Below are 19,155 nucleotides of genomic sequence, written 5' to 3' on the forward strand. Positions count from 1 at the left end.
CGTCCATGTGAAAACCAACAAACGACAGAGGAGAGCGAGGAGCATACCTGAGTCATTGGTTGCGGAATGCGGTGAAAGGGAGAGGGCACGAGGTTGTTGGACGCAGAGGAGATGCCGAATCACCGAAAAAAATCGTCGACAGAGAGAAAGAAATGAAGGCCGCGCGAAGAGGGAAGGGCTCCGTGCCCTAATTCTAATCTGTTTTACCGATGGAATTAAGGTTCCGTCGGTATTTACCGACGGAATTACAGTTCCGTCGGTATTTACCGACGAAATTACAGTTCCATTGGTGTTTACCGATGGAATAAAATATTCTGTCGATAAATACCACAGGTTAACGGGTCCGCGTTAACCTTTTTAAAACCAAACAGGTACGGTTTAGAAATATTACCGACGGGCATTACATTCCGTCGGTATTTTATGACGAAATTTATGTTCCGTCGGTAGGTTATACGCCCGCACTCGTTAAACTGAAATTAAATTGAAAATCTGCGGAATTTACTGACGGAATTTATAATTCCGTCGGTAATTACCGACGGGATAATATCCCGTCGGAAATCCCTGACTAAATTATATTCAGTCAGAAACTACCGACAGAATTATGATTCCGTCAGTACGCACGTCGTTAATTACGGTCATTTTTGTAGTGAAGTGTGTTGTGGGCTCTACACACAACTCCGAAGGAGGTGACCGGCGTAACCCCATTCCAGTTGGTATACGGCAGCGAAGCAGCGGTCCCCGTGGAGGTCGGAGTGGAATCCGATCGGGTGCAGCTCTATGATGAGGGGAACATTGAGCGAAGGCTGATGGAGCACGACTTGGTGGATGAAGCGCGGGCAAAAGTTGTCGTGTGGCTAACGGCGTACCGACAGCGAATGAAGTAGAACTACAGCCGGCGAGTGATCCCGAGGTCCTTCCAGGTCAGTGACCTCGTTTGGAAGAAAGTGAAGCCGATCGGTGACGTCGCCAAGCTCGAGGCACCATGGGCAAGACCGTTCAAGGTCATGTAGAAGCTCTGTTCAGGCGCCTACCATTTAGAGGATGAAGAGGGAAGGCAGCTCGAGAGGCCATGGAGCATGAACCATCTTCAACCCTACAGGGCTGGATGAGAGATGCGCAAGTGAATACTGTACTTTGTATCTATTGTATGTTTCTCTAACGCAGTGAAAAGTTTGAATAAAAAAAGCAAAGGCCTCTCAAGGGCATCTCCCTCAATGGTCGAGCGACGACCTTAAACCCGGGTGTATGAGTTTATATCAACAGTCGAGCAGCGACCTTAAACGTGAGTCAGCACAGATCGTCAAGCGGCGACGTTAAAACCTTGTCTCCATAGATCATCGAGCGGCAACGTTAAACTCTTGTCTCCACTAATCGTCGAGCGGCGACGTTAAACTCTCGTCTCCACCAACCATCGAGCGGTGACGTTAAAATCTTGTATCCACCAACCATTGAGCGACGACATTAAAACCTTGTCTCCACCAATCGTCGAGCGGCGACGTTAAACGCAGGTCTACAACAAATCGTCGAGCGACGACATTAAACGCAGGTCTACAACAAACCATTGAGCGGCGACATTAAAACCTTGCCTCTCTCGACCGTCGAGCAACGACGTTAAAACCTTGTCTCCATCAGCGATCGAGCGGCGACCTTAAACCTAAGTCTTCGTCAACCTGTCAAGTGGTGACGTTAAACACTTGTCTCCATTAGCGGTCGAGCGGCGACCTTAAACCCGAGTCTTCGTCAAATCATCTAGTGGCAACGTTGTTGGAATGTATACTAAAAGTCTAGCTTTTTGTATAAACATTTATTTAGAAATAAGAATCACATTGGTCAAATGTCTACATTTATATGTTAAGTGTAGTGGTTCAATTAATTTATATTGTAAATAACATGGTGTGTGGTGTCACACACAGAAGATCATGTTATCAGTTCCTTATAATTTATAAATAGTAGCTCACGACTAAGATGGATAGGAACAAACCATTGGAATAGTCATAGTGTAAGTTGGTATTAGTTTATCTTGACTATAAAATTACACTAGTACACTCTGAGTATATTGAACAGGACCATTTAAGGTAAGTTCTTTTTATACTGACTACACAAAAGAACAAGACTTTGTTATTATAGAAGTGTGTGCTCTTAATCATAATATAATAACGAGCACATATACTCAATATTCATTTCTTTAATTTAACAAAGGGTGTGATTTAGTTCGATAAATCAATAGGCCCGATAAGTTGGGAAATGATATTATTTATATGGTGTGTTGTTGATTATAGAATGAAACTGCCCTAGTAATTTAGGTTGATAATATCCCCAAAAGGAGCTCATAAGGATTGTCATGTAAACCCTGCAGGTAGACTTAATCCGACATGACGATAAGGTTGAGTGGTACTACTCTTGGAGCTAGATATTAATTAAGTGAGTTGTCAGTAACTCATTTAATTAGTGGGCATTCGATATCTTAAACATAGGGAGATTAACACACTCATGATAAGAAGGAGCCCATATAGTAATATGAGATTGGTGCGGTAGTTCAATAATAACTCTTTAGTGGTATAAGTTATTATTGATGAACTCGACTTGGGTGTTCGGGGCGAGCACAGGAAGCTCAAGTTCATCGGGAGACCAAAACCAATTCCTCCTCTCGGTCCCTGTCATAGCCTCTTATTTATAAGTCTTATACCCACCTATACTCACCTTCTTACCCATCCTTAGGTGGTCGGCCAAGCCAAGCTTGGAGCCCAAGCAAGGGTCGGCCAAGATAAGCCTTGGATGGACCAAGTGGTAGCCAGCCCTAGCTTGGAGCCTAAGCTTAGGTGGCCGACCACATAAAAAATAAAAGGAGTTTATTTTAAAATCTTTCTTTATGTGGAAACCATGGTTTTAAAAGAGAGTTTAAAATTTAAATCTTTCCTTTTATAGCTTCTACAAAAGATTAAGAGAAAGGTTTGATATCTTTCCTTATTTGTAGTTAAAAGGAATATTTTGATTTTTAATGAAACTTTCCTTTTTTGTAACCATCCTCATGGTTTTAAAAGAAAGTTTTAAAATTTAAATATTTCCTTTTATAGCTTTCTACAAAAGATTAAGAGAAAGGTTTGATATCTTTCCTTATTTGTAGTTAAAAGGAATATTTTAACTTTTGATAAAACTTTCCTTTTTTGTAACCATCCTCATGGTTTTAAAAAAGAGTTTTAAAATTTAAATCTTTTCTTTTATAGCTTTCTACAAAGGATTAAGAGAAAGGTTTGATATCTTTCCTTATTTGTAAATTGAATGGAAGATTTTAATTTTGGAGAAAATTTTCCTTATTGAAATCATCCATATGTTTTAATAAAGAGATTTTAATTTATAAAAGTTTCCTTTTATAACCAACCATGAAGGGAATTTTAAAGAGAAATTTTTATTTTAAAAATTTCCGGAAACAAATTAGGAAGTTTTAATTTTGTGTTTAAAACTTTCCTTGTTTGGAGGAGTTGTAGGGGCCAGCCACATTGATAGAAGAAAAGGAATTTTTTTTTTTATTTTCCTTTCTATGGCAAGGAAAATAAGGAAGTTTTTATTAAAACATTCCTTATTTGTCAAGACCAATGAATATAAAAGAGAGGGTAGAGGTGTCTCACCTCAATACAACATATCATCTAGTATTCCTCTCTTCTCTTCCTTGTGGTGGTCGGCCCTTCTCTTCCTCTTCCTCTTCCTCTCCTATTCTTCTTCCTTGTGTGGCCAGCGGCATCTTCATCTCAAGGAGTTTGGTGGTGGCCGGATCTTGTTAGAGGAAGAAGGAGAGATAGGAGGCTTTGTTTCTTAGCATCCCTTGGAGCTTGGTTGGTAGCCGAAAGCTCTTCATCTCTTGAAGATTGTTGGTGGCCAAAACTTGCTTGGAGAAGAAGGAAGCTTGGGTGGATTCTCATCTCCGTAGATCGTCACCCACACGACGTCCGAGATAAGAAGAGAAATACAATAGAAGATCGTGATGTTTATTAGCTACAAAGAAAGGTATAACTAGTTGTCTTGGTTCGCATCATACTAGTTTTCTTTGTACGGATTTTGAAATACCAAACACAAGAGGCTAATGATTCTAGGTTTCGAATTTATGATTCGAGTTTGTGTTTCTTTTATTTTTTTCGATCTTGTGATTCGATTGTTCTTAATGATTAAACCTAGGGTTACTATAAGGAGATTAAATATTGAATTTCGTTTAAAGACTTTGTCTAGGAAGTGGTAGATGCTCCCATAACCAAGAAGGCCTAGTGTCTCGTCATGTTTACCCTGGAAGTAGATCTCTGAAATAAATATTTAATCAAATTTGTAACATAGGTGGAATTGGATTAATAATGTTAAGCATTGTTTGCGATCCAAGTCTAAACCTCTAAGAACAAATAAATTGAATTTGGAATCAATAATGTTAAGTTCTATTTGCGATTCCTAATTTAATTTCTAAAGAACATAATAGGTTGTTAGAAAAGGTTCAGGACTTGTACAAAATTTTTGTACAGGGGAACCGGTACGATATTCCGAGTAGCAACCAACAACTCTTGTCCCCCTCAGTGGTCGAGTGGCGACCTTAAACTCGAGTCTACAGCAAATCGTCGAGCAGTGACGTTAAACCCCTGCCTCTGCCAACGGTCAATCAACGACCTTAAACACTTGGCTCAGTGAGAGGACAAGTAGCGGCTACTCAAAGGCTGCGGCAGAGCATAGAACTAGTGCGCCACTGAATTCGAAGTGGGTTGGTCGTCCAAGAGGTACAACTGTAGACAAGCAGGGAACATAGGGCCGCGAGTTCATTTCAAAATCAAAGGGGTCGAAAAAACATGCAAGAAAATAAAAGTTGTTTGAATGGACGAGCATTCATTAAAACTTAGAGAATTACATATTACAGAGCTCTGCCTCACTCGAGATAATCCAGGGTGTCATCGGGCAACGCGGCTGTAAGCTTGTCCCGGCTTATGACCTTACTGGTCAGATCGATCGGTAGGTGGCCTCCCTCGCGAAGCTGATCGATGGTCCCGTCGATCGCTAAGTCGAACAGTCGGAGGGCCCGACCGACGACTTTATCACAGAATGTGTCCTAGTGGATGTAAGCTTGCTTCATGGCCTCGAACCTACTCCCCTCGACATCCTAATAAATCCTCAATGTCGCTCGGGAGCCCTCCAACTCATCCTTAACGGCGGCTAGTGCAGCATCCTTGGAGGCGATTTGGCCGCAAAGGGGCGTTTCTTCGGCCGAGCGGCTGTTCCGCTCGATGACCAGGAAATCTTCGACCTCCTTCAACTTCTGGGTGAGAGCCCGGACCTCCTTATTCTTCTTATCCAAGTAGATGATGGCCCGATTCTTCCTCGCATTGGTCGGCTCAATCTTATTATCAAAAGTAGTGACCTGCTTATTCAACTGCTCCAGCATGGTAGCTTGCCCGGCGCTCTTGGCTCGTTCGACCTCGAGCAACTTGTCGCTCTTCTCTAGAGCGACTTGGAGTCTGTCCACCTCGGCGTCTGTCTTTTCTTGAGCGACGGAGGATTGGCCACTTGACGCCTTCAGTTGTTTTACCTCCTCGTCCAAAAATGCGAGCCTGTGGCACATGGCAGGCTCTCCACCCAATACTACGGACAAGCAAAAAAGAGTTCATTGTTGGTGCAACCTTAGGTCAAGGTTGACCTGGTTGACCCGACTCGAGTTGACCTGACTCGAGGTATATTTTGATGTTTGACAAGAATAGAGAAGTTGTATTTTGATGTTTGACAAGAATAGGAACTTGGGAGTGTGGGTGCAACCTTTGGTCAAGGTTGACCTGGTTGACCTGACTTGAGTTGACCTGGCACGGGAAAAGTCCAAGTATGGAGACTTGGCACGGAAAAGTCCAAGCAGGGAGCTTGGCACGGGAAAAGCCCAAGTATGGAGACTTGGCACGGAAAAGTCCAAGTATGGAAACTTGGCACGGGAAAAGACCAAGCAGGGAGCTTGGCACGGGGAAAAGTCCAAGTATGGAAGCTTGGCATGGGAAGTCAGAGAGGGCTCAGTAGCTCGTTCTCTGAACTGGATGGAGTCGGAGAGGGCTCGGTAGCTCGTTCTCCGGACTAGGTCAGAGAGGGCTCGGGAGCTCGTTCTCTGGACCGGACAAAGTCGGAGAGGGCTCGGTAGCTCGTTCTCCGGACTAGGTCAGAGAGGGCTCGGGAGCTCGTTCTCTGGACCGGACGTGGAAGTCGGAGAGGGCTCGGTAGCTCGTTCTCCGGACTAGGTCAGAGAGGGCTCGGGAGCTCGTTCTCTGGACCGGACGAAGTCGGAGAGGGCTCGGTAGCTCGTTCTCCGGACTAGGTCAGAGAGGGCTCGGTAGCTCGTTCTCTGGACCGGATGAGGAAGTCGGAGAGGGCTCGGTAGCTCGTTCTCCGGACTAGGTCAGAGAGGGCTCGGTAGCTCGTTCTCTAGACCGGGAAGGCTTTAGGTTTAAGGCTGGGAAATTGGATCGGTCTGCAGACCGATCCAGTGATACTATGGGTTATCTGATCGGTCTGGTGACCGATCAGTAACCAAACAGTGGCTCACTGTAAGGTATCTGATCGGTCACCAGACCGATCAGGAAACGATCAGGAGGCAGAAAAAGGTAGGGGGATCGGTCTGTGGACTGATCCACCTATAGCCTGATCGGTCCACAGACCGATCAGGCTTCGAAGCCAACTCTCACAGAGAGTTGGTTGATCGGTCTGGGGACCGATCAGCCTAGGACATGATCGGTCCACAGACCGATCAGGAGACTCCTAGACCGATCATGTTGGAGCCTGATCGGTCCAGGCCTAGCTGTTGCGACACAACGGCTAGATTTCTGTGTTGCTCTTTGTCTTCTTCACAGGTGCAGCAGGTGCAGGATATATATCGAGGTCAAGGGCCTCTACAGTAACACTTCTTCTTGTTCCTCACTCTTGTGATCTGAGCTTTGCTGAGCTCTATGTTTCTGAAGCTTCGTGTGAGCTTCCCTCAGCTGGTTTGTTGATCAGTTGCTGTTGGCATCATGAAGTTGTTGCTTCATCGAACTCCAGTCGACAAGAAGGTAAGCAAAGTGTTGTTACATTCATATTCTTCTTGTTTTCTTGCTCTATCTTGTACTCCTTTATTGCTGTTGCAAAAGAGTTTGTGGCGAGGTTTCTCCACCCAGAAGGAGTTGTTGTTAGCCGATTTTCCGGGGTCTCATCCACCGACGGATTATAGGCTTCGTCCACCTTACGGACACGCCGAGAAGTAGGAGTTTCATCTCCGAACCTCATTACATCATTGTGTTTGAGGTTTGATCTTCTCCACTTTCGTTTCTACGTTGTATTTCCGCTGCGCTAACCTAAATTGTAGGAAGAAACGATAATTTGAGGTCGTCTATTCACACCCTCCCCCTCTCTAGCCGCCATCCGAAGGTCCTAACAAGTGGTATCAGAGCGAGGTTGCTCTTCGTCGGATTAACACCCGGGGGAGCACGAGCTAGAGAATGGATCAACTTCGAGAAGACATCACGATTCCACCCTTCTACGATCGCAACGACTTCGCGTTTTGGAAGGTAAGAATGAAGTATTTTCTTCTGACTAACCTAGTAAATTGGAATTGTGTACAAGTAGGTTTTATTCCTCCGGTGGATAAAAAGGGAGAACCTCTCAAGAAGAAGAAGTGGACGAAGGAACGAATCCACCAATCCACAATCAACGACGAGGTAACGAAAATCCTTGAATTTTCATTACCTAATGATATCTTGTGTAAGATAGGTGGATACAACAATGCCAAGGAGTTGTGGAACAACTTGGCTAAGTTCCATGAGGAGAGCTCCAATTCAAGTCATGAAGAGGAGTTAAGTGAGCCAAGTAGCTCACATCATGGAGGTATGGAATTAGAAGTTGAGGGCTACTCAACATCTAAGGAAGAAGAGGAGGAGAGTTCTTCATCAAGATTGGTGCAAGAAGAAGCCTCTACCTCCGGAAGGGATGAAAAAGAGAGCGTATATCCATCCTCAACCCTAGGTAACTCAAGCAACTTAATTTCAAATAAATTACATATAATGTGCTTTGAGTGTAGGGAATATGGGCATTACAAGAGTAAATATCCAAAGAGGATTAGGAAGACTCCACCGGCGCCAAAGGTCAAGGAAGCCGGAGTCCCGATACGCAATGCAAGCAAAGGGGACATTATAGGAGCCAATGTCCGAGGGGGAGGCAACCTCACAAGGACAAGAGACCAAGCACATCTATAGGGGGAGCTAAGGCAAACCCTAAGGTACCCTTTAAGGCACATTATTGCAATTCTAATAAGAAACATGCTAGTAGCTTTATTGCAATTGCCAATGATGATAAGCATGATAACCATAGAAACCGATACATGTGCTTAGGTGCCAAACATGTTAGTCTAGGTAAGGATAATACTAGAAATGCCAACCCTAGAATTAACTCATCTAAGGTTAAGGAAAACCTAGATAGGAATCCCAAAACAACTAGACATATGCCTAGGAATACCTTAAAGAAAAATGGAAAATTAAAGCTTGAGGTATTAAAGAAGGAAAATCAAGTCTTGAGGTCAAGACTTGACACTTTAGAAAAGGCTCTTAAGAATTTGGAAAAGTCAACTCTAGGGTCTAAGGGTCAAAAATCAAAGCCCAAGGACATGAGAGGTTTGGGTCACAAACCTAAGTTTCAAGTGGTCAAGCCCGCTTATCATAATGTTCCATTCGATTATGGAACAAGACCTAGGGCTAAGAAGACCATCACCAAGGTCACAAGGGGAGTCACCCCTAGAGTTGATCTTGATGAGTTCCAAATGACCAAGGCTTTAAAGCCTAGGAGGGTCATTAAGAGGGTTGCTAGGGAAGTCATCCCTAGTGAATATTTAGTGAACCCAATGAGCTCAAATAGGTATTGGGTTCCTAGGAGCGTGATTTCATCACGCTAGATGGTTTAGGGCGTGCCCATCTTATTTGGATAGGTAGTTAACCTAATCATGGCAAAAGGTGGCATTTTAGGAAGTTTCAAGGTATAACCAAGCCTTGAAAATGAAATTAAAAATTATTCCTAAGGTGATTAGGATGTACCAACCACATTTGAGGAGTTTTCTAGGATCAATCTAATTGGCACATAGTGATTTAAAAATCTTTAGTATATGATTTTAGGTCTATTACACTTAGGAATATAGAATTTGTGGTAAAATTATCAAAAATGACAACTAAGGCTAGAATTAGGTATTTTCTATACCTTTATATGTTATTTGCCATATATTGTTTGTCATATGTCATGTCATGACATCATATTTATTTTATTATCATTTAAAATGTCATGATAATGCTTAGGTTAGTTATATGTCATGCCTTATTTAAGTTTCATACTTTATGACATGACATCATGACATTGACACATGTTTTCACTTATGATATTATTTTATGTCATGTCATCATCTCTTGCATTTATGATCAATTAAATTGATTTAAGGATAAAAACTCAATTTGATATGGAAATCAAATTGTTGTCTAGAAAATGCATGAGAACTTAGCTTAAGATGACCTAAACCCATATCTCACATCAAAATTGACTTGGATGTGTTTGATACACCTTAGATGTGTGTGAGATATTAGGATTATGAGTTAGCATCAAGGTGCATAGCTCTTGTACCTAGATGAGCCTAATTCTAAATTGAGGATCATAGGGAAAGCTTGTGTACAAGTCATGTACATTTAGCCCTAAGATTGTGGTCCTAAATTGAATGGTTTAAAATCATTTCAAAATTGATTTGAAAAACCTTGATGAAGCTTTTTTAGTGATAGCATTCATCATTGAGCAAGTTGATACAAAGATGGATTAACCTTGAGCTATTCCAAAGTCTTTCGAACTTTGTATCAAGATTTAAAAATGGAAGTTATTTTCATAGAAAACTATTTTTCCATGATAATATATGTTATGAGGAAGGTATCCTCAAAACTTTACAATTTTTAGAGTTTTTTGTGATTTTTTAGGGATTTCTGAATTTTGGGAGAAAAATCAGAAATCCCTATCAGAGATTTGTGGACCGATCAGAGGGGATCCTGATTGGTCCAGGGAAGTCTGGATCGGTCACTAGACCGATCCAGAGAAGTGTGGATCGGTCTGGTGACCGATCCAGTGAGGTTCTGATCGGTCTGGTAACCGATCAGAGCGTGCCAAAATGCTGATTTTCGACTGATTGTCTGAAATTTCAGCTGTGGAAGTTGTGTTTTAGATTTCTAAAGGGTTGAAACTCGCCAAGACATTGTTGGTGAAATGGTCAAGGAGGAGTTGACCTTTAGGGGGAGTTTTACCTAATGGTCAAGGGGGAGTTGACTTTTAGGGGGAGTTTTTACTCGATTTCTGAGGATGAGTGACATGAGATTATCACTAAGTTGATTGTTGTCTTTAGTATCAAGGGGGAAATTAAGTGTTTCAATGAAAGGTATGGGACTTTCATTAGGAAGAAACTCTTGACCTTGATTCACTCTTTTTGATGTGTGTCAAAAAGGGGGAGAATGTTTAGAAAATGTTCAAGGAAGAACATTGGAGTTTGGGGAGAATGTTCATAGAATGTTCAAGGAAGAACATTGGAGAACTATTGGAAAACCTAAGTTCAAGCAGTTATCGGGTTAACCTAACTTGATTATGGTTTTTGTCAAACATCAAAAAGGGGGAGATTGTTGGTGCAACCTTAGGTCAAGGTTGACCTGGTTGACCCGACTCGAGTTGACCTGACTCGAGGTATATTTTGATGTTTGACAAGAATAGAGAAGTTGTATTTTGATGTTTGACAAGAATAGGAACTTGGGAGTGTGGGTGCAACCTTTGGTCAAGGTTGACCTGGTTGACCCGACTTGAGTTGACCTGGCACGGGAAAAGTCCAAGTATGGAGACTTGGCACGGGAAAAGTCCAAGTATGGAGACTTGGCACGGAAAAGTCCAAGTATGGAGACTTGGCACGGAAAAGTCCAAGCAGGGAGCTTGGCACGGGAAAAGCCCAAGTATGGAGACTTGGCACGGAAAAGTCCAAGTATGGAGACTTGGCACGGAAAAGTCCAAGCAGGGAGCTTGGCACGGGAAAAGACCAAGCAGGGAGCTTGGCACGGGGAAAGTCCAAGCATGGAAGCTTGGCATGGGAAGTCAGAGAGGGCTCGGTAGCTCGTTCTCTGAACTGGATGGAGTCGGAGAGGGCTCGGTAGCTCGTTCTCTGGACTAGGTCAGAGAGGGCTCGGGAGCTCGTTCTCTGTACCGGACGAAGTCGGAGAGGGCTCGGTAGCTCGTTCTCCAGATTATGTCAGAAAAGGCTCGGGAGCTCGTTCTCTGGACCGGACATGGAAGTCGGAGAGGGCTCGGTAGCTCATTCTCCGGACTAGGTCAGAGAGGGCTCGGGAGCTCGTTCTCTGGACCGGACGAAGTCGGAGAGGGCTCGGTAGCTCGTTCTCCGGACTAGGTCAGAGAGGGCTCGGTAGCTCGTTCTTTGGACCGGATGAGGAAGTCGGAGAGGGCTCGGTAGCTCGTTCTCCGGACTAGATCAAAGAGGGCTCGGTAGCTCGTTCTCTAGACCGAGAAGGCTTTAGGTTTAAGGCTGGGAAATTGGATCGGTCTGCAGACCGATCCATGCTATGGGTTCTCGATCGGTCCGGTGACCGATCGGTAACAAACAATGGCTCCATGTAAGGTATCGATCGGTCACCGGGCCGATCGAAAGCGATCGGGAGGCGAGAAAAATGAGGGGATCGGTGCGTGGACCGATCCACTCTCTGTCGGTCCAGGCCGATCGGGCAACTCAACTCTCACGAGAGTTGGTTGATCGATCTGTGGAACGATCGGCCTAGGCCTGATCGGTCCGCGAGGCCGTCGAACTCGAGCCGATCGGGTTGGAGCTTGATCGGTCGAGCCTAGCCGTTGCGACACTGGCAGCTAGATTTCTGTGTTGCTCTTTGTCTTCTTCACAGGTGCAGCAGGTGCAGGATATATATCGAGGTCAAGGGCCTCTACAGTAACACTTCTTCTTGTTCCTCACTCTTGCGATCTGAGCTTTGCTGAGCTCTGTGTTTCTGAAGCTTCGTGTGAGCTTCCCTCGGCTGGTTTGCTGATCAGTTGTTGCTGGCATCGTGAAGTTGTTGCTTCATTGAACTCCAGTCGACAAGAAGGCAAGCAAAGTGTTGTTACATTCATATTCTTCTTGTTTTCTTGCTCTATCTTGTACTCCTTTATTGCTGTTGCAAAAGAGTTTGTGGCGAGGTTTCTCCACCCAGAAGGAGTTGTTGTTAGCCGATTTTCCGGGGTCTCATCCACCGACGGATTGATAGGCTTCGTCCACCTTACGGACACGCCGAGAAGTAGGAGTATCATCTCCGAACCTCGTTACATCATCGTGTTTGAGGTTTGATCTTCTCCACTTTCGTTTCTACATTGTATTTCCGCTGCGCTAACCTAAATTGTAGGAAGAAACGATAATTTGAGGTCGGCTATTCACACCCCCCTCTCTCTAGCCGCCATCCGAAGGTCCTAACATTCATGAGGGTCGATCGGAGGTAAATTATGAACTTACATCAAAGTACTTACTCCGGTGGATATTTGGGTGTGGCTGTTCATGAGAGCGCTCGGCAGCATCATCGTTGTACTCCCAGATTTTGACGAGCGGCCCCTGTGTGATAATCTGGTGCTCGGGGCCTTAATACTTGGCACTTGGCTCGCTGTACTCTTCGGTGGGTAAATGGAGGATCACAGTGATATGGCACTGATCGCTCGGGGTCGACTGCGTCGAGGTTGCCTGACCCGAGGGCCGAGACACCATTGCCGGATGGATGCGGGACTTCTGAACCTTGGAGGGCCTCGAAGTCGGTGGCATGAAGGCCATCGGCGACGCGGGGAGAGTCCCTTGGGGCAGATCGGCAATGGACGACGTCCGATCGAACGATAAGGAGGTCGTCGTTTGTTGAATCGGAGTTGGGGTCGAAGTTTCGACCCGCTCGACCGACTGCGCCGCCGAAGTGGCAGAACGTAATGAAGGTTCAGCTCGGTGCCTCTTGCCCCTGTTCAGTGGCACGTCAGAGGAGGCCGAGCCCGATGGCTCCTCAACGGGAATGATGGGGCGTTGCTCAGTTGGAGGCTGTGAGACCGGGGTGACTCCTCCGCTTGGCGCGTGGTTAGCCTCTCCTTCGCTCACCACCACGAGCGTCTCCTCGCTCATGCCAAGCGGATCTTCGTGGGAGCCGACCGGCTGCAGCCCTCGGCTCGCTATTTCTTCAACGGCCACCTCATTGGTTGTGGAATCCTTGAGTTTCGCCTTGTCGGCCATACATGCTTGCATCATGACTTCGACCACAAAAAAAAAGGAAAAATCAGTTAGCACCAAAGGAGGAATTAAAGAAGCTTCGTACCTAGGCTGGTCGGTAGTCGGGTGTGGATCGGACTCAAACTAAAGATGTACAAGACGCCCTCCAGCAATATCTTATGGATGTCATATTTCTGACCGGCTAGCATGGAGGCTGCATTCAAGTAGTCTGATCAACTCTTGTAACTTTTAAGAGAAGGTTGAGGCGCCACTTCGAGCTGCCAACTGGTCGAGAAGTCTAGCAACTCGGGAAGACGCATAAAGAAAAAAAAATACTCTTTCCAGTACTTTTTGGAGGTCGACATCTTGTCAAAGAATACCAAACCGACTCGCAACTGGAAGAGAAAGGTCCACGGATCAGACAGTTTAGGGTAATAAAAATAATGGAAGATCCGGGAGATGAGAGGAATGCTGTGCAGACGGAATAGGATGATGACTCCACACAGCAGCCGAAAGGAGTTCCGCACAAGTTGAGGAAGGGAAATGCGAAAATATTTACAAACCGCTGGAATACAAGGATGGAGAGGAAATCATAGACCGACGATAAATTGGTCTCGAAAAAAACAAAGGCAGACGGTCGGCAGAGAATTAGGCCGATCGGACGAAGAAGGCAGAATGATGTGATGGTCAGGAGGGATTTCAAAAATATCTCGCAGGTTATCAGCATCACCCCCATCAAACTTGGACTCCATGGAGGTATACCAGGGTCTAGGAATAAGGAGCAAGAAGTTGTGAAGAGCTTACCATCGCAAAAACATACGCAAAGAGCAAGAAATGCGATCGAAAAGATAGAAAAAGGTCAGTGGAATGTCGCCAGAACAAAGAGAAAGGCCGAAAAAAGATCAAAGGCAGACGCGATGGGGAGAAAGTTTACGAGAGAAGGGTTACCGGGAAAACCGAGATCGCCGGAGAAGAAGCACCGAAGATCGCCAGAGATCGAAGGAAGCAAGAACTCGAACACCAGGGAACTCGCACGTGAAATGTCCGAAGGAGAAGTGGCGCAGCTGCCTTATAAGGCTCGAGCTCGACCGACCGGAACCGTCCGATTTAGGTCACGAAAACCCAGGCCAAGATCTCACCATTGAATTCAAATCACCAAATGTCACATCACGCCTGTCACGTCAGGTGTGCGGCGGCAGCGGGTGCGACACATGGAGCACTGCCATGGGTCGACATTTAATGACGCATGGAAGCGCGTTCAGCCTTAATGCGCAGGGATTTGCACGATTTTCAAGAAATCTGGATAACGTCAGCCAAATTGAGCTCACCCGAGATAGTTCAAGGAGAATTTTTACAAGTACAAACCTTTGTCATGCCGATCGGATCGAGAGAGAATACTTATGCTCATTCGACAAACTTTAATAGGCCGATCGGCGAGGATCAAGCCTATCCCAATCGGAGGCCACACAGTAACGAAGGCTGATCGGGAGGGAACCTGTTCACACAATCGTCCAGTCAATCGGACTACAACCTCCTTCGACTAGACTTGAAGGGGAGGCTTGTGATGCGATGATTAGGAGGGGCCCCATCCTGCTACCACGGTGGAGGTCAAAGGCAAGACGGTCAACGGGTGAACGATGTTGGCCGGTCGGGCGAGGCATACTCCAACCGGGGATTAAGCACCGACCCACCATCTTCGACACAGCACTCGGCCCAACAGCAGACTAGACATCAGACGAACACATGGACAATGAGCTACCCGCCGAGCGACTATCCCATTCGGCCCCACAATAGAACATGTGGACAGTAGGCCTCCTGCTGAGCGACTATCTCGCTCGGCCCGACAATGGATGATACTTGGACAGTGAACTTTCAGCCGAGTGGCTATCCCGCTCGACGTGACAGCAGACAACACAGGGATAATAGAATTCCGACCGAGCGGTCATTCCGCTCAACCGAGCAACAGAAACAACAGGATATCTTTTGACATCCTTTTGGGGGCTAGTGCCGTTGACAGGCGACATGGTCAGACAGAAGATCGTACGGCGGAAGCTTCCACTGTCACTTCAAAGATATGCTCGAGCCGTTAAGGTATTGTATCAAGGACACTTTACTGACACATTTTTTCAGGAAAAGCTTTGAGATGCATGCTCACCTTGGGAAGTGTGTACGTGCACTTCCGGGACTCTATATAAAGGGGGTCTAAGCATCGGCGGAAGTATGTTTTACACTCGATTTCTACTGTTGCGCTACAGTTCTCATTTCTTCTTCTTATTTCTTGTTTCGTCGGAGATTGACTTGAGCGTCGGAAGGCCATTGTCAGGAACCCCTTCCCTGGCTTGACACTAACGCTGTTTGTGTTGCAAGCGACATGGTCAGACAGAAGATCATACGGTGGAAGCTTCCACTGTTACTTCAGAGATATGCTTGACCCGTTAAGGTATTGTGTCAGAGACACTTTGCTAACACATCTTTTCAGGGAAAGCTTTGAGATGTGTGCTCGTTTTGGGAAGCGTGCACGCGCGCTTCTGGGGCACTATATAAAGGGGGTCCAAGAATCGACGGAGATATGTTTTATACACAAATTCTACTATTGCGCTACAGTTCTCGTTGTTTTTTCTTGTTTCTTGCTTCGCCGGAGACTGATTTGAGCGTCGGAGGATCATCACCAGGGACCCCTTCCCTAGCTCGGCATTGACGCTGCTTATGTTGCAGGCGGGAGCGAAATCCACAGAAGTCAACAGGAGTACCACGCTCCTAACATCCATCTCATCGACTTTCGGACAGGATCAACTAGAATGGCAGCAGTGAATGAATTTGAGCTCAAACGAAAAATCAACAGAAATTCATAGCTGCCGACCCATGTTGGTATTTCACGAGAAAATCTTTCTGGCCCATGTCCAATATAGTTAACTTTCCACAATTTTTCAGAAAAGAAGGAAATCTCCCAGAGAGTTTGTTGTTGTTCAAGTGCAAATAGACCAGATCGTTGGGAGATGAGTTGCTGCAATTGGGGAATTCCCCAGTCAAGTTGTTATCAGACAGTTCGAGAGTTGAGAGGGCAGTCAGATTGCAGATGGAGGAAGGACTACTGCCATTGAGCTTGTTATGCGACAACGACCAAAAAGTAGAGGGAACTATCATGGTTAACACTCAGTGGTATAGGGCCAACAAAAGAGTTATTGGAAAGATTGATCCAGCTAATTATAGACCCCAATTGAGGTAATGGACCAGTCAAGTTGTTGGAATCCAAGTAAACAGCGGCCAACTCGAGAATGGAAAACCAAACTTGAAAATTTCCCGACAGTCCAACGCTTGACAAGTAGAGAAATCTCAAGCTAGTTTGGGTCCGAACCCAGTTAGGAAACGCAGGTAGATGACAATAGCTCATATCAATGTAGAAGACATGAGTAAACGGGGGAATCCAATCACTCGACAGCATCACATTCAAGGAGTTGGAAGAGATATTCAAAAGGTACAAATTGGTGAGGTTCGAAAAGTGAGTTTCGTTGATGTCGCCTTGGAATGAGTTAGACGACAGGTATAAATTCTCTATTTGAGATAATTTGCCAAGCCTTGTGGGGATGCTCCCGCTCAACTTGTTGCCCTGGGCATTCAATGATGGCCGAGGCGTTCCATGAGCACAACTAGACAAACCATCTAGCAAATCTGTCAGCTCTCCATCTATTTTGTTCTGGGATAGATTTAATTCTGTCAAGTTGCACAGATCGCTCATGGTTCTTGGGATCTGCCCTGTAATGGAGTTGCCTTCTAAATGCAAAACTCTCAAGTTTTGTAGATTCCCAATCGTTTCTGGAATCTGTCCAGAAATAACGTTATCAGACAAGCTTACCTCCTGCAGCAAGACGAGCTTCCCCAAGCTCTCTGGAATCCTTCCGGTGATGTTTGTTATAGGACAGATCTATTTCTGTCAAGTTGCATAGATCACCCATGGTTCTTGGAATCTGTCCTGTAATGGAGTTGCCTTCTAAATGCAAAACTCTCAAGTTTTGATTGTTCCCAATTGTTTCTGGAATCTGTTCAGAAATATTAGTATTAGACAATCGTACCTCCTGAGCCTTCTTGAGAATGTCGTTGTCCAGATTTACGGGCAGATTATTTGAGAGAATTAAAAATAAAATCAGGAGAAAATTTCTAAAGTTTACTTCATTAAAAAATATTTTTAGACGAAAAGATAAATATAATTCATCAATTGATAATTTTAAAGCTAAAATTAATCTTCTCAAAATCGGAAAAAAAAAAATAACAAATAAAAAAAAAGTAACACATATATTCTTTTTATTTATAAAATTATACTATATATAAACAATGACGCTCTATCAAAATAAACAATGTAAAGAAGATAATTTTTAACTATAAATTTATTTCTCTTTCTCATTTTCTCATATATGTACTTGACATAACATTAAGATGATCATATTTAATGCATTAGGGTCTTTGCCTTCTAATATAGTTGGAGTTCCTAATTTTTTATATTTATATTATTTATATATATTTTTAAAAAATATTCAACCTTAAATTTAGATAAATTTAAAAATTTTAATTTTAATTTAAAATTTAAATTATTCTAATTTTATTTATTATTATTTTTTTAATTGTATGTCTTAATTTTTTTAAAAATAATTGATTTTTTTTTCTCCCGTTCTTTTTCTCGTTAAATCATTGATCTTATCTCGGTCTTCTACTTTCAAAGATGTCATTTTCCTTTCTAATTAATTATCTATTTTCTATGTTTTTTCTTCCTCTTTCGTATAAGAACAAAAAATAAGGATTCTTTATGGATTCAATTTAATACAAAATAGTATATTAATTTTTTTTAAACATCAAATTAATTTCGGATATTAAAAACACATTATTCCATCAAAATGTAAACTATATATTTGTTATTAATTTTAAAAATAAAAACTCAAAAAAAAACATTTGAAAATTTGAATGAAAAATTAATTAAATTTTCTTTAGAAAATAATACTTTAGAAAAAAATAGAAATAATAAATCCATATTAAAATCAATACTTGAGTTATGAAAAAAATATTTTTTTAAAACATGAATAACTTGTTGGATACTATTAATAATATTTGTTAATATAAAATCATAAAAAAATTTAAAATTAAAATTAATAAAATTTTATTTATGTTCAATAATATCTTATAAAAATAAATAATTTAATAATTTTATCCCCGAAAAAAAATTATTATCAAGGTTAAATATAAAATTAATTTTTTTTTTCATCTTAACAAAATAAATTTTATATAAAATAAATTAATATTATTTTTTAAAAAATATATTAAAAATTTACTTAAGCCCTCGAACCAGTTAAGACTGTCATGCAGTCTTTCCCCAGGCTCTCGAGTATCTGTCCGACGAAGCTCCTAAAAGACTGATCAAGCTCAACTATACGGTCGGTCGGTGGCGTTGTCGCATGCGACACCTTTCCAGCTACAGTAGTCACCACCAGCCCAGGAAGAGAACCCTTCGTCAGACAGGCCGTTGGAGGACATGTTGGATGTGATAGCAAGCAGAGCTCTTTGTTCAGTGTTCACTTTGTATGCACCTGACCGTAGCGCCCCCATGGCCACCGCCTTGATCGAGGCAGCAGCAAATGGCTCAGGTGATCAGAAGAAAAGTAGCTTTGAGAAACTGGAAGAAACAGAGGAGAAAGAAGAAATAAAGTAGCTGATACATAATGAATTGAAAAATAAATATCTAAATTTATAAAGATTTTTTTTATTTTAAATTATGTAGATAGAAAATTTGGGATGAATACTCTAAGAATCAAATTAATAAGACGGGGCTTTCAACAATTTTTTTTAATTAATTATTTTAACTTTGAATAATTTGAAATATAAGGAGATAATTTTAATTTTTTTTG

General features: G+C 43.2%; 1 protein-coding gene across 1 annotated transcript; it reads right to left on the reverse strand.

Moving 5' to 3' along the window:
• Positions 1-16,001: 16,001 nt before the first annotated feature.
• LOC121972554 (receptor-like protein 47) lies at positions 16,002-18,856 on the reverse strand. The gene is made up of 4 exons (XM_042524207.1): positions 18,715-18,856; positions 17,118-17,294; positions 16,386-17,035; positions 16,002-16,268 (listed from the first exon to the last, which is right to left on the reverse strand). Exons 1-4 carry the CDS (start codon positions 18,854-18,856, stop codon positions 16,002-16,004), a joined length of 1,236 nt encoding a protein of 411 aa, XP_042380141.1.
• Positions 18,857-19,155: the final 299 nt, after the last annotated feature.

The sequence above is a fragment of the Zingiber officinale genome, chromosome 4A, assembly GCF_018446385.1.
Source record: "Zingiber officinale cultivar Zhangliang chromosome 4A, Zo_v1.1, whole genome shotgun sequence".
In the NCBI taxonomy this organism is placed as follows: domain Eukaryota; kingdom Viridiplantae; phylum Streptophyta; class Magnoliopsida; order Zingiberales; family Zingiberaceae; genus Zingiber; species Zingiber officinale.

Bases quoted from the DNA above. Each gene is read 5' to 3' on its own strand.
- LOC121972554 (XM_042524207.1), bottom strand. From the start codon at position 18,856: ATGGGGGCGCTACGGTCAGGTGCATACAAAGTGAACACTGAACAAAGA. The intron at 17,295-18,714 runs GTGTCGCATGCG...AACAGATTCCAG, and splicing joins TGACTACTGTAGCTGGAAAG to AAACAATTGGGAACAATCAA. The intron at 16,269-16,385 runs GTCGTTGTCGCA...CCCCAATTGCAG, and splicing joins ATAGTTCCCTCTACTTTTTG to CAACTCATCTCCCAACGATC.